Raw genomic sequence first — 20,596 nt, 5'->3', positions numbered from 1 at the left:
CAACTGATCATGGTGGGCTGTATATATAGGAATATAACCCACAGGCACACAAACCAACACTCAACTCCATACTCGGCAGCAGTCTTGGAAAGAGGACTCTGCCCACCCTGTCAGAAGGCAGGGATCAGGAGGAGTTAGCTCTGCTGAACATCAGCAGCAGTCACAGGTCACATTTTTTCAGCTTCTGATCACGAGGAAAGATTGAAAGGGGAACTCCCTCTGCAGAGACAAATCACACAGAACCTCTGCTAGGAAAGGTCTTTTTCTTTTTTTCTCCTCCTGCCTTGCACCAGGGATGAGCTCTGGACACTGGGAGACCCTGCCAGCTCTATTTATTTTCCATTCTTCTAGAACAAGTGTAAAGCAGAGTGGCTGAGCAGTCCATAAATAGGGCTTGTTCTAAAATTAGGCTTTTGATCTTTGAGAGGGAAGAGAGAAGAAAATAAGCCACACTACCAGCCAGAAAGCACGGTTCACTTCTCCTCTATTCATCTTTTAATAACTGCTGGCTCGTTAAGTCAGACACTGACTCCCAGAGGGACTGTCTCTCTCCTCATTGTTTACCCATGCCACCCGAGTCACAACCCCTCTGGCCAGCAAAATTGAAAACATCACCTTTCAAGCTCCATCCCACTTTGATCCAGAGCTCATTGTGTCTGTAATACAGTAGATTTATTTTTCATTCTCTCTTTTCTTTCTTTCTTTCTCTGACGGACGCCACTGGAAAAGGGTCTCAAAGATCTAAATGTTCCTAAACTGGCAGCAGGCTCTGGGAAATACCTGACATGTCAGAATCACTGTGGAACTTGTTCACTCAGCCCTGGTGCATCCCAGCTTCCGGCAGGCTGCTGTGCAAGAAAAGACAAGACATTATCTCATTTCCACACAGACAGTTCAGTGGACCAAGGGCCCAACACCCAAAAGTGTTACAGCCATTTTTGGCCACGACAGGGGAACCAATCCAGGCCCAAGTGAAGAGGTCAGCTCTGACTGCATGCAGTTTGGAAGCTTGAGGTGATGCTTTCTCTTTTGTTAGAGCTGCACCCAATATAAGCTATTCACAATCCTTCCCTCCCCCCTTTGCAAGGGCCAACAAGACTTCAAAACTGCAATGCCTCCCTCTCTACTTTCTTCTCCTGCAGTTTTGCCTACAAAACCCATCTCACAGCACAGTGCAGAATCCTGAAGAGTCTGGTGCTCATCTGCCTCTCACAGTCTTGCAGTCAAAGGCCTGCAGAGAAAAGAAGCTCATAGCTACAATGTGGAAACTCACAGAAAAGTCTTGAATACATCAGCTAAACGTGCCTTTGTTACCTCCAGGAAGAGGTACTGTATCATTCAGCATCTTATTGCAAGATAAACTCATCTATCTTTGGTGAGGGATCCAAGCCAGCAGGATTGTTGGCTGCTAAATTTGGTACCCAGGTTAGCAAGGAGACAGTGGACAAGGCCACTAGTGAGTCATCAGGAGAAATCCTTCTTTTCTATAGATTGATTCCAAGACCAACCCCTAGAACACATTCTCCCTTCCCTGCAGTAGCAGTAGGTTCATTCCCCATTATATTCCCATAAGTTCAAAGCTCAGGAGAGAAAGGGGTCCCATATTCATTCTTCCTGCATATGCCACTCCTAGTGCAACATCAGGATATAGAGTTGAGGAGACTGATGGGAAAAATCAGAAGAGATGGAAACAGCACAGAGATGAAAAGAGCACAGACAGAACAGAGCACACTGGGCTTAAAAGACAGAAGGATTTTACCAAGCAGTGCTGTTACAATCAGCACTTTACATTTGAAGGACAGCAAATAAACAATTAGTGAATAAACTTTCAAACATCTCTAATTTCAATGCCTGAAATTAATCTGGAAATCTGAACACCTGAAGCAGTTTTGCAAATGTGACTCCCAGATCAAGACAACAGTGTTGTTGTTGCTTAAAAATAAAGGTTCAGCACAGCCCCACAAGGCAGGTTAAAGATGGGTAACTGCACCACACCAGTCCAGATTGTAACACATGGGACCAATTTGGCAGCCATTCTAATGGGAGTCAATGACAGCCACACCATTAGCTCAGAAGAAAAGAAAACTTTCATAAAGTCAGCCTGGAAACGCCTGAATAAACTTCAGAGCTTCTAAAACAGTTACTATGGAGTCACTATGGAAACAAGCAGTGAGTTAAGCAAAGTGCTAATCTCAGCAAAATACAAAAAAGAATGCTTATAGCCATTTAGCTTCTTTATTGCAAGGCTTGGTGCTGAAACACTAGGCTAGTTTACACCCTGAAGTCCCAGACACTCTTTCCTTGCTCAAAAATATACACTAATACTCAGCTTACTGCATGATTAAAGGATAAATTCAACCTAACAGAATCCAAGCACTGTATCAATGTAGGTCTCCCACAGGCCAACCTCACACACACTGGGCAGAGAAAACCAGAGTTGTCCATGGTGGACAGCCAAGGTGGTTTCAAACAGTGGTTTGCAGATCCACCCTGGACCTGGGGCAAGTGCAGTCCCAGGGGACAATGCATGTGGTCAAAACGTGCAGGCTTGAGCAACTACTGCTTCTCTTCCAGTGAGTGCCAAGAACAAGGAGCATCACACAAGCCGTGTGATAGCAGCAAATGCAACACATTTGTAAGGGTTAATGCAAGCTTGCACTCTGTGCAAGTGGTGCTGCTGTTCAGCAGGACTCTGGGAAAGCAAAGCTGAACTACTCATCTGCAAAAATGCAGAAAAATCCACAACACTCACATGGCCATTGCTGCACGCATAGAGCTGCTTGGTTTTTCTTGAGGTAGGAAAAAAAGACGTGGCTTTGCAGGGGAAGGACCTAAAACTTTCTTCTCACCAGTTCTGTAGTGAAAGCAGCAGGAGATCATGTGGACAAGAAACATTCACTCACTGCTTGCTTTTTAGTAAACAATGAGGGAAGAGTACATGAACTACACTGAAAACAGCTGTAAAAACATTTTTCAAAGTGCTGCAGATTTCTTTCTGAATAGCAGCATAAAGGATTGCTACCAGGAGAAAGAAAAGAGGATTCAGAACAAGCTTTGGGGCTGCAGAGAAACACAGCTGATCACCAAGTCAGGTATTTGCTAGTGAAACTCAACCCGGATTTTAGAAGTTTTCCTGCTAACATTAACACAAGCAGCACCTGTGCATTTGTACACAGCCAACTCCAGATATATGGCCAGTGCAGCATTATTCTCCTCAGGCAGCCCAGCAACTTATACAAGTGCTGAAACCCACTTCTGTAAATACACAGCAGTTTCAGCATCTGATTCTTTCCAGTATCCATACTGGGAGCTTAAAACTGCTCACACAAAAACCAAATCACACAGAATCATAACTACCCCTCAGATTACAGAACTGAAATTCACTCCAAAATTCTTGTGGCCAGAATTCCATCACCCCTGACATATTACCACAAATGCTTTTGACCTCCTTCCACATTTTCACAGGACACAATGGTTAGAGGCACATGACTCCTATCACCATTCTAATCCAATTTTGTTCCAGGCTGTTCATTACTTGTTTGTGGTCTGTTAAACTCTGCCCTTTGGGAAGGGGTGGAATGAGTAGCTAATTCATCACTAGTGAAATATCTGACATTTATTGATGATGAGAGGATATCTTGCAGGAAGACACCAAGTTCAAATTTTCACAGAGCAGCAGATCATACACTTATGCTGAACACCATGATTGAAGAGTGTGCAGCTGAGTGGTAAAAACAAACTTATGGCCTCTGAGCTTTTAAGAGTCCATTTCTCTGAGCACTTCACATTACTGGTCACAGGAGAAGGAAAAACATCAAGGAGCTGCAGCAGTGTAAACATGAAATGCCAAAGAAGTTATTAAAATAGTATTTTATTTTGTGAATAAAAACTAAACAGAATTAGGACATGGTTCTATTTTCTCTTTTTCCTCGTTTCCTTTGAACTATGCTGATCATCTCTTTTTGAACCCAAGCCATATCTACCATTCCTGTGCTGATCCTGCCACTCACTCTCCAGCTGCCTCAGCATTTCCTGTGTCAGAAGTCCCTCCCGCAGCAATCTGTTGGCAAGAGATCCACGTCCATAGCTTTTCACATCCTCCTGCCTGCTGCCAAGCCGAGAGGGCCTCGAGTTCTTCGCTTTTCTCAGCCCTGCAGCCTCCACTGCAACGGACAGTGCCTCTGGGGAGGCTGCACCGTGATGGTCTGAAGCCACCCTGGCATCCTTCTGAGTCCTTGAGAGAGGAAAGTCTTCTGACACAGCTTCAGCTGTGCCAGGAGCAGCTGCAGACTGGGATGCTCGGATCAGCTTTGTGATGTTGCAGACGCCAATTTGGATAATGTCGTCCAGTTTTTTCTGAATGTCCCTTACAAGCACAGCGTCAGGGAACATATCCACGAAACGGTAACTGAAGAGAGGCAAAAGAACACACAATGAAACCTTCTCACTAGGACAAAGATGGGATATATACTAAACAAATAAAAATTATTACATGTTGCATGGGAAGGTCACCGTATTTTCATTTGTATTTCAGCTGTTTTGGTCCAGGATCACCTTGTTTCTACCTTTCTGTTTCTGTCAGTCACAAATTGCTCCCTGCACAACTCACTCCCTCAACACTGCATTTCTCAAGATCCTCTAAAAGGAGCCCATCCTGCACCACGTACATATGGGCTTGAAGACACTGCACTTGTAGGACTGTAAGTCATAAACAATAGGAAAAACAAAAAAAAAAACAGTTTTCAAGCACAAAGACAATACCTTAACCAGAGATAGAGGTCAAAAACATCATGCACAGCTTCAAGGTGCACAAGTTCCTTGATGTTTTTTGGAGCAGCTAAGGGCCACTTGGTGTGGCGGCAGAGCCAGTCGAACGTCAGGGGCTCGTTTCTACTGAACTGTCGTGCAAACTGAAAAAAAAGCACATTCAGCCAAGTCCTCGGTTAGTCAGGAAAGAAGAAATCCCCAAAGAGTTAAAATTCCCCCGAGTCTGTATACAGAGAATACTCCATAAAATACCTGCTTTGTTTTACACAACTCGAATGCCACACATTCTTTTACTTAATTACTCAACACAGGAGTCACCTCTCCTTTCCAGGGCCTCATTAACACAATTTGTCCACGGGCCATGCACAGAGTTCAGCAACAAAAGCACAGAGCTATCCAGAAAAGCATAACACTGAAGGCATTTGATTTCAAAGCAGATGGACTTTGTGTCTTTTTTAATCCTCCTTCTCCTATTTGGTTAATTATCTTGTTTTGGGGTTGCCGGGGTTTAGAATATTAAATGTATTCCCTGGTTTAGGAAACACACTACCCACAAAACAAACAGATTAATCTGCACTAGAAATCTGCTCTTCTGAAACCCAGACACCTCAGCCCTTCAACCAGCAGAAAAACAAATCAAGTAAGATTTAAATCTAAAATTTTCAAGAGTACTGATGACTTGGAATCACTGCTTCCTATCTGGCTGATACTAAAGTGGGTTTTCTTGGCCAGGGAATGGGAATTAAATTCACACAAGCATTCACAACAGCCTACCTTCCTCTAACACATCATGTCCCTCTGCACCTTCACTACTTGGAATCCAAAAGCTCAGCATTTTCCTACTGAGGGGCTTTTTTTTTTTCCTTCAACTATTTAATCAATCAATCAATCACTCATTTTTTAACGATTATTAGCAATTTTTGAAAAGCAAGGTTCTAATATTTTTGATATGAGGGCATCAGATCAGTTTCATTTTTATACTATTTCATTTTAAAAGTTTAATGCAGTCTTTAAAAAGGGAACAATGGCAATACACTCTCTAACAAAGTAACAGTCCCAAGTGACATTATTATTAAACCTGAAAAATCAGCTGACTATAAATTACTCCAAAAAATCACCCTGGAGGCACAGCAAAAAAACAATTACTGAAAAGTAAAGTGACATAATTCTGAGAGTAAATTACAGCTCTGTGTTTTCTGAAGTTTAAATTCTATGTAACTGCATTACAGCACCAGTAATCACCCTTAATCCCACATTCTCTTCTTTTGTTGGCAAGCTAACAGCTCGAAGGAGCAGTAACTTGGTTTTTAATGACTGCTTTTAGGAACACTGTAGTGCAAAGCTTAACAGTGCACAAGCGACTAGGGAACATAACTCTCATCTCCACCAGTGCAGAGTTGACATACAAGGACAAGCAGTAGGATTTTCAGAAGCAAACAGCAGAGAAGCAGTCCAAACTTTAAATTACATCATGAGAAACCAGTTTTCAAAAGTTAAAAGCTTTGGTCCATAAAAATAGTGAAGAACTCAATACACGTCCAGCTATTTTATATCTCTTATACTACCTGTGAGCACTTTAAGAATGCTCTCAAATGATCTGATGGCAAAGCCCACAACAAATACAGCAGCTAGATCTATAAAAACACCACATTTTTTGAGGGAAAAAAATAGCTGACCTTCAACAAAGTAGTGCACACAAAAGGCTCTTTTCTGTTCAAGGGTGCAGTGCAGAAGACGTATCGTGATCGCAGATTTAGTGGAATGTGCTGAATCATATCTGCTAGAAATTTAAAGTCATCAATATTGCAGACAAAGTACATCCCATCGACTTGTGAGAGGCTCACAAAAATATCCTGTGAAAATAAAAGCAAACGTCAGAATGTTATTGCAGGAGAGGGCTGTTAACTTTATCTTACCAAACCAAAAAATTATTTAGAGTTTGAAAGACTAGTTCTACTGAAAGAGCAATCAAAACCCATCAAATCTGACCACAGTAATAAAAAAAGCAGGCAGGGGAGCTCCCTCTGCTCTTTTAGCAGAATTTGCATTAAATTCTCCCACACAGCATCAGAGGAGAAGACATAACACACTACACTTTATTTAAATGCTTTCAGTCAGTCTCCTAATTAACAAAGTTCTGGAAGGGAACGTTTTAGGTACAAAGAACAGCATCACAGGAACCAGTTACTACTATGTTTAGAAACTTCTAAGTCCATCACTTAGCATGACCCAAAAAGCTAACTTTACAGCATACAATTCAATAATTGAGGTATTTTTAGCTCAATGTCAGGATTAGATCTATTTTAGGAAGAAGAAAAACACAAGCTAAATACAGTATTCCAATAGAGGAGTTCAAAGAAAACATGAGACATACTCAAGATACAGTGCACCTTGCAGGGGGAACTTTATGGCCTCCAAAATTATTTCTCTAATGTAAATCTTTAAAGGAATTTTTTAAAAACATCTTTAAAGAAACGCTGAGCTTCTTAATTAAATATGGGACTGAATAATTATGAGATCAAAAACAACACAAGGTTTTTATCTTAATACTACTAAACTAGCCGAGAAATTGTTAATTTAAAAATTTTAAAGCTGTGCTGTTACCCCATCAGGCTAAGTCTTCCAGGAGGTGTCCAGGTATAATCTTTTATTTCAAGGTTAGAAATACACATTTTGCTACATAACAGCAGATCAGCAGGAACAATAATGCACATTTAAAACCATGAAAGCTGTCAAGGGCTTCTCAGTTTACTAAAAGCTGTGATAACATTTTTTCAATACAGTGTTGGAATCTTAATTTCTACTTTATAAGGTTTAGGTAGATCCAAAAGAACTAGTACCTATCTAAGGAGGAGATCAAATCAATCCCACAGAATCAAAAGTTTTCTAAAAGTTATAAACACACGGTTTTACTACAAAATCCACAGAAACAGGGAAAAAAAATCGGGTAGATTTCAGATATGTGAAATCTGACACGACCAGTTTCCCAGGAATTTTCAAATAATTTAATTCAATTTAGATCTGTAATATGTTCAGCCTAAGATGGAAATGTCTACATTTAAAATTCAGAAAAGCTGGAATGAAAAAGCTGCTGCACAGTTTTAAATACTGTGCAAAAATGACTGACACGTTTCAACAGCTTTCAAGTTTATTGTAGTGCAGAAAAGTTAAATATCCTAAACCATCTGCAGTCACTTGAGTGGTAGAGAGGAGAATCTAATTGATAAAAAAAATACACCCAAGGCTGCCTGTCAGGTCTCCCAAGGGCAGGTTTGCACAAAGCAGTGACTATTAGTGATGCTGCATTTTGAAAGCAGAAGCTAATATTTTGATCATTCTTACAATTAAGTTGGATAGGGTGGCATCAGGAAGATGATAAGCGAACATTTCTATCTGCTCAGGAGTAGGGTGTAGGCCAGCTGCCTAAATGGAAAATAAAGAGAAAAACTTCCATTAATTCTCTGTATTGTTTTAAAGTTAATGCACCAGAAACAACACATTGTAAAACAAAATGCAAGAAATCAAAGCACCCCTAAGGCTCCAGTTTATTTAGCACACTTAGATGGAACTTAAGAACTTTTGTGCTTGAGCTTTTAATTCTTAAAAGAGCAGATTCAGTATAAAAGCAATACTGCAAGTCTCCAAATGGGATATATATCCATAGCCACTCTGGCACAACACAACCCATTTTTATTACTAAATTGCAAACATACAGAAGGAATAAATAATTTGGGATCAGAATATCATAAACCAGCCCCAGAGCCCACCTGTATAAACTGGGCACTGAGGTTCTCACCTTGACAGGGGGCACAGCATCGCTGAGAATCTCCTTCAGCTGCACGAGGTCATCGCGGTGCATTGTGGTGACTTCTCCCTGTTTGAAGGAGGAGCCGAAGCGCCCGGCCCTGCCCGCGATCTGCAGAGCCTGCGAGGTGGTAATGGAGTCTATTTCCTTCTCTCCCTTCTCGTTGACAGTTGGCTTGACTATGGAGTTAAAAATTATCCTTCTTATACACCTGGAATATTGAAACAAAGACAAATCATTTTTTGTAAATGGCTTCCAATATGAAGAATCAGAGCTTTTGCTTTTTTGTAAGCTTTTTCTTCTCTATAAATTAGGATATCACAGACACTACTTATGGACACAGCATATTCTGAAGGTTTACTGGCTAGTTGCAGGAGAATCATCATCCCTGCACACATCCATCCCGTCCTAATCACCTCCCAATCCATTCAGCACCACCTGCCTCAGCAGTTTGCAGTGATGTGACTGCATACCCTTCACCAATGAAATACACCTGAAACTGGGCTGAACTTGCTCTGTACTTCAGAAATGCAAGAGACTGGAAACTCTTAACAACCTAGCACGTTTCACTCCAGTTGATCCAGTAACCCTGTCATCCACGGCCAACTATCACACTGAGTTAGGCCAAGGGAGCCATTTAGTTCTTGGAATCAGTTTTAAAATTAGAGCTTAGTTCTGCCTAACCAAATTGATCACTGCTTCAAAACTGAAACGTAGGTACTGAGTTGCCTAGACACAGCAGATATTTAGATGAGTTAATCAGACTAAGGAGATAAAAAGTAAGGAAATCAATGTGGCTATCACACCCAAAGGAAAATAAAAGGACCATAACCTGCTGCAAGTACTTACAAATTGAGTCCCATTCCAATTGCATCTGTAGCAACTAAAATTTTGCACGGATCATCAGGATCATTGAATTTCTTTGCCTGTTCAAGCTTTGTTCCTAAAACAGAATAACAGAACACTTCACATAGCAAACTTCATACAAAATAAGGACAATGCATCACTGAAGTCCAATGTCATTGTAACAGGCTGAGGAAAAAAATAAATAAATTGGTATTTGGCTGCAGATGGGGGGAGGGAGCAGGAGGGATTTAAATCATTCCCAGAGCTGTGGCTAGACCTCATTTAATTATATCTATCTGAAGATCCAAATTAAGTACATATTAAAAGTCTAATCCCAAGATTAAAACACCAGCCAATGAAAGCTGCTTACTTTCTCTAGCTATATAGGGAAGCAAAACTAGGAAACTTGCACTGCTTTATTTTAAAATCAAGGAAGTACAAGGGGGTTTTTTCCTAAGAAAAGCAGCAAGAAACACAACACTCCCTTACCAATAAAAGCAAGAGTGCTTTACCTGGTGGCAGACTGCCGTATATGACAGCACATTCTAATCCTCTGGCTTCAATCTGTCGGCTGACAGAGTAAATGTCATTCTTACTGAAACAGACAATGCAGTCCCCAGGCTGGAGGTTATCCAAGGACTCCAAGGCATAATCCAGCACAGTCAGAGGAGTCAGTCTCTCGTAGTTCCGGACCTAGAATTCAAGTTGTCAAAGATGGTGCCTTTTTAAACTCAAATTCCATCATATTGAAACAAACTATCAAAAACATCCTGTAAAGTCAGCAAACTCCAGAGCACCGTGCCCTCCTGGAAGATCAGAACTGTAAAAAATGTCCAGAAACAGCTGTAACAGCTGCAGCATCCCCTGAAGGGAACTCATCAAACTATTTGTTCTCTTTCAGAAGAACAGTATCACTATTACAAAAGAGAAAGAACTTTGCAACATCTTTGCTTTACAGAAACTGAGAAACATTTTAACAAGACTTCCAGCAGGACAACTTTGAGCAGTGATACCCCCAAAAGGACTCTACATTTTTCCCCTATTTTACAGCAAAGAGAACCTGATCATCTGTTCATAGCTTCTCAGAATTACTTACTTCAACTTCCTCCCCTGTAGTGTACATGAGCTCTGTCACCAAGTCAATAGCAGCAGGTTCTCCACAAACGTGGATTTCTTCTGCACAGAGGCCTGAACAAGATCAAACAAAATAAAAAGCAAAATGTTACTTGTTTATATACAACAGTAGCTTTAGCTGGCTCTTAAGGTATCAAAAAATTGTATTTTCATTGCTAAACAAAATGAAAACTGTATTTCACCTCCTTCAATGACCTAAACCTGCACCTAAAGCCTCTCCCACAACACACTATTTCCCTAGAGCTGCTCTTGTTCTCTTACCAGCAGGTGATATTGATAATTTGTGTGATAATCAGAGCAGCCAATACCTCATTGCATCCTCTTGGCCAAAACAAGATAGCCTCAGCCACTGAACAAATTGGAGCAAAGCTTTGAGTATGATTTATTTATTATTCATGTTTTACTCATGTTTTTACCAACTCCCAGACCAAAGCAGGACTGAGGAGTTTTGTTTTCTGCATGAATTCACCTCTAATTCAGTCAGAACAGAAAAGGGAAAAACAGGAAGTAAAGGAAGCATGACAAATCTGCTGAACTTAAAAGCAACAAAGAGAAAGGTCAAGAGAGAATCGGATTCCAAACTTCTGTTCCAAACACATGGAAAAATGTTTAAAAAGTTCCTCTAGAAAAATTCTAAAATTATCAAAATAAGCATTCTTCTAAGAACATAACAGATTGATGCAGCTCTATAAATAGCCATTTGAAATTAACACTAAAATATTTAAAGTTACCATTATTCAGCAGAATCTCTACAAAGGTAGTCTCTTGAAAACTGGTGTTGTTTTAATTGAATGGAAAAGCATACTTCTTGGAAATAGTCAATGTAAAAGGACAGCACAATGTAGTAAAAACTCCCTATTATCCAAGGAAGGAAAAATAAGAGGCATCTGAACAAAATTTTGAAAAAACATTCATTAAGTAAAACACGACAGGGAGCTTCCTGTCATGCAGACAAATCCTTTGAGACAGAATATCTCTCTAACTCGCTGTGAGAAGACATGAAGAAGAAATATTTTTATTTTGCATCACACATTATAACCACTAATGACTCTACTGACTGCTAAGTTTGAATTTCATGTGCCATTAAGCTAATTCATTGCCAACACAAACGAGCTTACCTAGAAGGGCTCTTGTCCATGCCCAGCCTCTGGCAGGATCTCTGATCATCTGAATTTCATCTATCACAGCAACTTCATCTTAAAACAAAAGAAAGAAAAAGATGATGCACCAAGGAAGAGCATCTAGAACAGCAGTACAAGACACGAAGGAACTCACAGGTTTCCTAAAAAAGGTTTCTCAAACAAAGCTAATCCTCTATCACCAAAAAGCTATCCTGAGATGATCCAGGTTTCTTGAATTGCTCTACCATAGTTCAAACAAGAGTGAAAAAGAAGAGCTCAGCTACCTTTGAGTGCAAGCAATACCACAGACAGGACAGAAACAAGTATGTGTACTTACAAGGTGTATTAGTGCTGCACATTTCAATGGTACAAGCAACGTGAGGAGCCTGTCTGGAATCTTCATTGGCAAACACACGCTCTTCTCCTGTCACCAGGTCACATGGCACATTCTAAAGGCATTCAGAAATCTCAGGTCAAGTTTCTTCATCACGAAAGAATCAATCCCCTTTCCAAAGAGGATAATAAAACCAGTTTCTTACAGTAGTCTCTAGGATAGTGTAATAGAAGCTATGCAGGAAATAACTACTCAGCCTTGAGAGATTTGTGCCTTGTATTTAAGTCCTATCAGAGTGGAGGTTTAATGAAGAGAGGGTATCCATAATTAGATGCCTTCCTCTACTCCTGCAGGAGGTTACATCTTCCCCTGAGCATTTCAGAGCTGTCACATCTGCCACAAAAGAACTGTTAGAAGAGTACAAGTGACTCATAGAGCAAGGCCCAGCCATGAAGGAGCCTTGCAAGCCCCAGCTCCTTTGGCAATTGCCCTGCTGCCTTGCACTCACACAGCAAGAGCTCATGAGGATGAGCTGTGAGAGACAGCTGAGGCCTCCACCCTGCCAGCCCTATACTCCTTGCTGCTGATGGCTGCTCCATCCATACCTACAGCCACCTGCAGAGCCCTGCTGCAAGCCTGCTTAAGCCCCAGGGGCCTCAACACAATCCAGGAGCCAACAACTGAAAAGTTCTGACACACACTGAACACATGGGAGAAAAGTTCCACTGTTCTCTAGCAAGGAACGTCACTGCATGGTACCCACAGTCACTCTGAATACATGTGGTACATTACAGCTATCCCCTAGGACAAGCCAACCTTTCTGATGTGTTATTCAGACAGACTGGTAACAGGAGTTACAGATTCCACATGCAAAAAGGAGAAATCACAACATCACCACTGTACACAGACACTGTCCTGTGTTAATGTGTGATATGTGGTTGTAGTGCTTCAGAACTGCTCTGGTTCCCTGCAGCTGGAAACACACACTGGTGAGAAGCCTCCAAAAATAAGCCAGAAGCAATATAAAACACTAATGGGAATTTCCTCTAGGGACCTGATATACAACCCTGCTCTTCAATCCAACACATCTGGATCTGCAGAAGTTTTCAAGGATGGTGAAGTGAAATATATTTATACATTGAAGCAGAAGGCTGAGGGGAGTTAAGCAAGGGTAATTTTTTGTGTACAAGCTATAATAGAGCTATGTTATATATTGAATATATTATTATTATAATTGTTATACATAATATACTAGCTAATAATATAGTATATTATTATCATATAAATGGGCAGAAGAAAGCATGGTGCCTATGCTGAAAAATCTAATAGTAGAACCTGGCTAATCCAAGGAGCAACAAATTCCAGAAGACCAGAGGAAGGTTACAGGGATGACTGTGCTCTGGGGACAGCACTATTCCACTTGGGGAAATGATGAGATATTCTGCTCCTAAAGCAGAAATGCCCAACTGATTTCACATGAGCTGACATTACTGCAAAGCAGACACCTGCTCAAGCACAGGGCTCCAGGGCCCACCACAGGACTTGACAGACATGCATTCATGAGACTGTTCAGCTACTAAGCACGTTGGTAAGTAATATGACATACTGACAGCATCATTACTCTTTTGGAAGATCTCATGAGCCAGAAGTTTTAGTGGACCGCAGTATATTCCAGATTTGGCCGACAAAAATCTCTGGATAGCATGGTAAGTTTTTCCACTGTTTGTAGGACCAGCATGGAATATTATCTTTCTCTGAATAGCCCTGGCATCTGGATACCTAAAGCAAAGACAAAAAAAAAAAACAGATCTGTTGAACATTTATCTGGATACTGATTCAGGAGAAACTGGAAATTAGCTTAAGCATTTATTTATTAATAATTTTAATGAGTGTAGAAAGCAGAAATGTCAATATTCTTAGAGACAGTATAAAGAGGTTACTGTCTTCCACATTGATCTCCTAAGTCATACAATGCTTTTAAAGATTCAGAATGAAATTCACACATTGCATTCAAAATAATTCTCATTATTCCCACAATTCTCTCTCCTTGAGCTTATCCATATTTAAATGTTTTGATGGGCTACCTCCCAAACATATTGTCAGAAAACATCTTCCTGGAAAAGCCACACCAACTCAGTGACTTTCACAACTGATATAATCTTATTTTCTTTTCAATTAATTCTGTTGCATCTTGTAAAAAATACAAGAGTTCCTGACACAAATGACTGTAAAAACAGAGAAAAGAACTGCAAATGTAGCATAAGGAACAGAGTGTGAAATTCTGTGACACTAAGGAAGGAAAGCAGTGCAGGCACTTCACCACACTGACCAGTTGGGCGGCAGCCTCAGGTCGCTGATCTTGCGCAGGTCATCCATGCAGTCCAGCATTGGAAAGATCTGCTTTGCGTGCCTCAGGAAAAACGGGAACAGATCATCCACGTGGCCTACAAGAACAAATCCTTTTCAGAAAGTCTGGCTGCTTGTCTGAGTGTCTAACTTCATCATAAACTTTGGAAAAAAAATTTCTACTTCTTCCACCCCGCACTTATGTAATCCTTTCAACTTCTATACAGTTAATTAATTATCTCAGTGGCAGAAAGTACATGGACTCATTTAGCAGTGGAATACAAACACAATAATAAGAAAAAAATTCATCTCATTTCAGTATATTCACTCTGCTCAGCCTACAGAACTTCTAAGTTTTATAGCTTTTTAGCTATATAGCTTTATAGCTTTTCTGTCCTAAGATTTTAGCCCCTTCTTCCTAAATTAAGAAGAGAAGAGAAGAGAAGAGAAGAGAAGAGAAGAGAAGAGAAGAGAAGAGAAGAGAAGAGAAGAGAAGAGAAGAGAAGAGAAGAGAAGAGATCTTTTAAAGTGCTTTTATGAATAAAGAGAGAAAAACGGATTTGCAGCTTCTCTAAGCTACCAAGACTTAGGATGCTGGTTCCAAATTCTAAGTTTCCAATCCCTAAGAGAGAAAATAAAAATACTAAAAATCAACTCAGAAGAGAAATCCAGGCTCATTCTTCTGAATGTTTGCAGAGTAGACATGTGGGCCTTAAAAGCCTCATTTCAGGTCACACTCAAGTGTCCAGCTCTCACAGAATTTCAAAGAACTATCTTGATCTAAAAAACTGTTATAATCAAACATACACACACGAAAAAGCAATGGTTTGGGGGTTGTTGGAGCGTTTTTGTACTGTAATATATTTAATGATCATCTTTGGACGAGCAAAACTCAAATTAAAAAAATTCAGTATTTCTGTGTATGAGTTCTAAGGCATAATGCTCATCTATAACCAAATAAGGAGTGGAAATGAGAAAATTCTGTGGAACATTTTATGCACAAGAAATACCATAAGACAATTTCCTAAGGTGGCCAACATTTAAAATCTACATATTTACATTTTAAGACAGAACTAACAGCCACTGCAACCCTTAAAATCCCATCATTAAAACACACACTGTGCAGTTTGATCCTTGGAGAAAGCTGATTCTGCTGCTCCCAGCTGGCACCACCACTCAGGTAAGTGCTGTTAAACGTAACACAGGATGCACTAAGCAGGCAAACACAGCTCTGTGAGTGCCACATGGAAACAGAGCACTGTCACAAAGCTGTCCCTAAAGCCACCAGCCGGGAGAAAGCTCTCCAAGTGCCCCCTAGTGACGACTGGATCTTGAAGAGAGGAATAAACAGCACAGCACCGTTTTTATTTCAGCCCTGCAGAGATGCTGTACAACAACAGGCTGCTTCTCTGGCTAACACCTCCACATCTTCCATTTCCACTTCAGAAATTTAAGAACTGAACATTCCCTAGGATAGGCACAAATGTTTCTGATAGGGAAGCAGGGAATTTTAATCTCTCTGTCCACACGTACATAGGTAAGCATAAAGGGCAAAAACAAGTAAAAATGCACATTTTATTTTTATTTTACAAGCATTCCAGATACTTGCCTGCACCACAGCATATATCATTGAGAATAATATGCAAATCAGCACTCACAGAACTGGACTCCATGATATACTTCCTAAAGCTTATAAATGCTTGGTGAAAGAGGCGAGCTGCAAAAAACAAAAAAAGCAACAAAATTAATGTGGCCAGGATCAGAAAAGTCTATTTGTAAACACCCAATAAAACACTGTAGCAGTTAATTAAAAACTTACACCTTAATATAAGCTATTAAAAGTAAATATAAAGGTTATTTGAACTAAGTGGCAGAGACAATGTAAAGAAGCAGTGTTATGATAAAAAGATCACATCTAATACCATATTTGAATTAAAACATTATAAAGTTAAAACAGCTTCTTACCATCTAGTCCATTTTCTGCTCCTAGTCTTTGAATTTCTTTTCTTTTGTAGAACTTGTTTAAGTTTTTTAGGACTTCACCTGTAGAAAAAGAATAACTTTTTTTTCCCAGCTTTCTCAAAATTAAATCACACTCTCCTGGCCCAGAGATTCTGGAAAGGATTGACAGGAAACCATAAAGATGGGAACACGTAGCTAACAAGTCATGGAACAAACTAATTAATGTTTTGGGGTGGGTTTTTGTTTGCTTTTTATCAGCACAGCACCTATCAGGAGGTTTTAATATGAAAAACAAACCTGCTTGAACTACTTGGTGACAGCTTTTAATCAGCATCCTGAGGGACATTCTTCCCTCCACCCTGCTTCCAAGACAGTCTTTAGAAAGGTCATGTAAACCAGACACAGTATTCTGTCTTTTCTCAGTTTAAATAAAAGGAAGAAAAATAGTTTCTTCATATACATCACAAATTACTCAACTTTCTTTGAATAAAATATTTTATAAACTTATCATGAACATCTATTCACGAGCTTACATTGTTAGAACTCAAGTCTATGAGTTAGAACTCAAGTCTGTGAGTGTTGTAGCATTATAAAATGCTAGGAGTGATAAATGCAGCACACCCCTGGTGCCAGCACAAGTCAGTGGACACAACACTGCCAAGTCCTGCTCTCTGTACCTCACTCTGTAACTGCCCTACACAACATGGAGAGCTCCCATGAGATCAACCTTCAATTAAAAAAGCTGTGACAGAGACGTTCCACTTGGCACAATGGAAATCACCAGCTGACAAAATATAAAAAAATCTAAGTGCACATCCCATAGCCCGTGCACAGCTACAGGAGTCTCTTCAGGGATTAACTCATGTTCTGGAATGTTCCCAAAGGCAACGGAGCACCAAGGGCACGGGCAGGATTACATTTCCTAGGAAAGCATCCACACTCATGTTTAAGGGCTCCAAAATCAAAGACAGACTAGAAAACGGTGCAGTAGAAGCGAGCACAGGGCTGAGTGCTCTTCAGAGCAAGCTCTGGCAATTAACACATCATCAGCCACGCAGCTAAATTCACAGCCCACTGGCCTTACTACAGCATTAAAAGGTCAATGCCAAAACATGTTTCTATCCAAGGCAACATGACATTGGGACCGTGCTGCCCCACCAGAACCAAGGTCACGATCCTTCCTAACGCAAACACTTGTCCTAACAATAAGGTCAATCTAAACAAAACAACAAACACACTCAGGACATCTGTGTCCTGTCTCAATCACCACCCTTTTACCACTCACCCCTGTTTTGAGATTTCCCTGTTTTTCTCTCATGCTAGAACTGTGTTTTAGCTCTTACTCCTCAATTACTCTGACTTCTCAGCAGCATTTTTAAGGTTCTCTGTAGGAAGACAGCCCAGCTGTAGTAAAGTTCACAAACCATGCAGTTAGTCTCCATTGTACCAGATCCATTTAAATGCTTCAGCCTTGTTTGCAGGAAGACTTTGGAATCATTTCTGTCTGTCTCTGATGACAACAACCCACTTGTGCATCTAAGCCCCCTGTTCAGGCATCTCCTGTTCCTGCCACGTGAATTGCTGCCAGTGCCTGGTCTTTCCTGACTTCCCACAAGTAGGGCACAGCCCCATGGTCTGACAACTGAAGCCACAGAGCTGACACTCGGTGACAACGGATACAGAGGATACACACACACCAAAATTGAAAGCATTCATCAGCAATCACAGGGGTACACTTCCTATCAAATCCTGGAAAACCGAAGCAATTAATTAATTCCAGATCTGTTATGAATTTTACAAAAAAAGTAAGCTTCTGAAAAGACCTTTAGTCTTCCTAACAGTTTTGACTAGTGTGAAAAATATAATCATTCTCACTTGAGCAAGTAACGAGCTAACAAGATGATGCACACTGGAATTACACTCACTACACTAACAAAGTTTCTTCACAAGCTGTAACCAGAAAGCTCATAAATACACATCTTTCTTTATTGAATCTACTTTAGTACTTGGCAGCAGAATCTGACAAATTTTCATTTAAAATATTAAAAAAAACAGATGTATAATACTGTGTCTGGTCAGTACTACAGGGGGAAGCAGATGAAAACTATTTATTTCATTTTTTTAAAATAGCTACGTGTTAACGAAGGTCTTGTCCAGTCTTCTCTAACATTATTGGGTTTCAAAATACCAATACTTTTAAAACACATTATTGTTCTTTTCAAAATATTGTTGACAGCAACAAAGGGAGCACTAGAGGCCAACAAGCCAGATGACCACCACACAGATTCCCCGGCTGCTATTCCTTGTCAGTCTCACATGGAAAAACATCAGGCTGTCTGAAGTAGTTCATTTTCACCTGTACAAGCATACATAATTTTAGCCAATCTGTTCTCTCCCAACAACAGATATTCTTTTCTCCACAGTTCTGAACAAGAACTATGCTCCTATACTCTGGACTTAAAATAAATAATACGTCATCAGAACACTTAATTAGGAGAAGAAATGAAAAATATTTCTCTTTGCACCCTTAATGCTTTCGGATCAGCAAAAATCAAAAGAATCAAGAACTTGTCTCTTATTTACCAAATGTTTAAAGATCATGGAATTATAAGATCACAGAACTGTCTGGGATGGAAGGGACCTTTAAGAGCATCTCACTCCAGTCCCCTGACATGGGCAGGGACACCAGGCTGCTCCAAACCCCATCCCAACCTGGCCCTGGACACTTCCAGGGATAGGGCAGCCCCAGCTTCTCTGGGCAACCTGTGCCATTGCCTCATCCACCTCACAGGGAAGAATTTTTTCCTAATACCCAATTCTAAATGTAACCTCTGTCCATTTGAAGCGATTTCCCCTGTCCTATCACTTCACCCATTTTTGATCTAGGCACAGAGACAATCTCTTCGGTCTGTAACACCAACATTTGAGGAAACGATGCCTTTCAAGTTCAGATGCAATTCTGGAATGCACAAGAATGCAGTTTGGCAGCGGGACCCGCCCAAAGCCAAACACCTTTACCCTGACCGCGCCAAAAATCAGAATGGAGGAAGCAGGCCAGCAGAGTTTCCTCCACACACAGGGCACGCCTACCGGCCCTAGTCAATCACAGAATATTCTGAGCGGGAAGGCATTCACATGGATCATGCCCTGCAGAGCACAGCCCCACGAATCCCACCACATGCAGGTATCATTTCATCCTACAGCCTTTATCCCACTTCACGGACACAATCAGCTGCACTGGTCAGACACCCTGAAGAAAGGACCCCCTGCTCTTAAGGGCAGGGTCTTTCTGAGCCCAGGATAGGACGTGAGAGCAGCAGGGGCCAGATCCCTCTGCCCTCAGGAGAGCCACAGAATCAATTAAGCTGGAAAAGACCTCCACAATCATCGAGTCCAGCCAAAGACCGAACACCACCTTGTGCACCAGAGCAGAGCACTGAGTGCCACAGGCAGTCGGTCCTTAAACACCTCGAGATGGTGACTCCACCACCTCGCTGGGCAGCCCCTTCCAATGTTTAATCACTTTTCCTGTGAAGAAATTCCTCCCAATGCCCAACCTAAACCTCCCCTGGCACAGCTTGAGGCCGTTTCCTCTCGTTCCGCCGCTGTTCGCTATGAGCAGAGCCCGACTCCCATGTGGCTGTCACAGAGCTGTAGAGAAAGAGTTGTTCCTTGAGCCTCCTCTTCTCCTGGCCGAGCCCCATCCGATTTTTGCCCCAGCTCCGCTGCCGTTCTCTGGACTAGCTCGAGCTTCCCAACGTCCTTCCCGAACCGAGCGGCCCAGAGCAGGACACAGCGCTCGAGGCGCGGCCTCACCGGCCCGCCCCCCAGCGCTGGCGGGCAGAGGGCGGCCGAGGCCTCACCGCCGGTGCCCCCAGGAGCGTCCCCTCACGATCCCGCCCGCACTCACCCTTGTCGAGGGGCCGCGTGAGCTCGGCGCCCACGTCTTCTTCGGCCGCGCCGCCGAGGCCGGGCTTCAGCGGCACGGGCACGAAGAGCGACGTGTCGGGGGCGCGGGGGGAGGCGCCGCCGTCCCCGGAGGAGGCGGACGATGAGGAGGCGGCGGGGCGCGCGCGGTGGGGAGCGGCGGCGGCGCCGCCATGCCGGAGCGCGAGCCCCGCGCGCGCCGGGAGCCGCCGCAGCAGCGGCCACGCGCAGCGACTCATCCGCGGACAAGGGCGGCGGCGCGCGGGCAAATGCGTCATCACTCCGCGCCCGCCCCGCCCAACTGCGCCTGCGCGGCACCGCCCCCCGCCTCGCACCGCCCGCCTGCGGCACCGC

General features: G+C 41.9%; 1 protein-coding gene across 1 annotated transcript; it reads right to left on the bottom strand.

Moving 5' to 3' along the window:
* Positions 1-3,598: 3,598 nt before the first annotated feature.
* On the bottom strand, positions 3,599-20,540 carry SUPV3L1 (Suv3 like RNA helicase). The gene is made up of 15 exons (XM_014883306.2): positions 20,226-20,540; positions 16,319-16,396; positions 15,963-16,070; positions 14,337-14,451; positions 13,618-13,786; positions 12,011-12,122; positions 11,671-11,748; positions 10,515-10,606; positions 9,931-10,111; positions 9,422-9,515; positions 8,564-8,783; positions 8,110-8,190; positions 6,444-6,620; positions 4,762-4,910; positions 3,599-4,408 (listed from the first exon to the last, which is right to left on the bottom strand). Exons 1-15 carry the CDS (start codon positions 20,518-20,520, stop codon positions 3,913-3,915), a joined length of 2,445 nt encoding a protein of 814 aa, XP_014738792.2. The 5' UTR covers positions 20,521-20,540; the 3' UTR covers positions 3,599-3,912.
* Positions 20,541-20,596: the final 56 nt, after the last annotated feature.

Source organism: Sturnus vulgaris, chromosome 8 (assembly GCF_052056855.1).
Source record: "Sturnus vulgaris isolate bStuVul1 chromosome 8, bStuVul1.hap1, whole genome shotgun sequence".
Classification (NCBI taxonomy): domain Eukaryota; kingdom Metazoa; phylum Chordata; class Aves; order Passeriformes; family Sturnidae; genus Sturnus; species Sturnus vulgaris.
This window is presented reverse-complemented; position numbering and strand designations above follow the sequence as displayed.

Excerpts from the sequence above, each read along its gene's own strand:
- SUPV3L1 (XM_014883306.2), bottom strand. The coding sequence starts at position 20,520 with ATGACGCATTTGCCCGCGCGCCGCCGCCCTTGTCCGCGGATGAGTCGC. Across the intron at positions 16,071-16,318 it reads AGCAGAAAATGGACTAGATG|CTCGCCTCTTTCACCAAGCA; the intron begins GTAAGAAGCTGT and ends TGTTTTTTGCAG. Across the intron at positions 13,787-14,336 it reads CTGAGGCTGCCGCCCAACTG|GTATCCAGATGCCAGGGCTA; the intron begins GTCAGTGTGGTG and ends TCTTTGCTTTAG.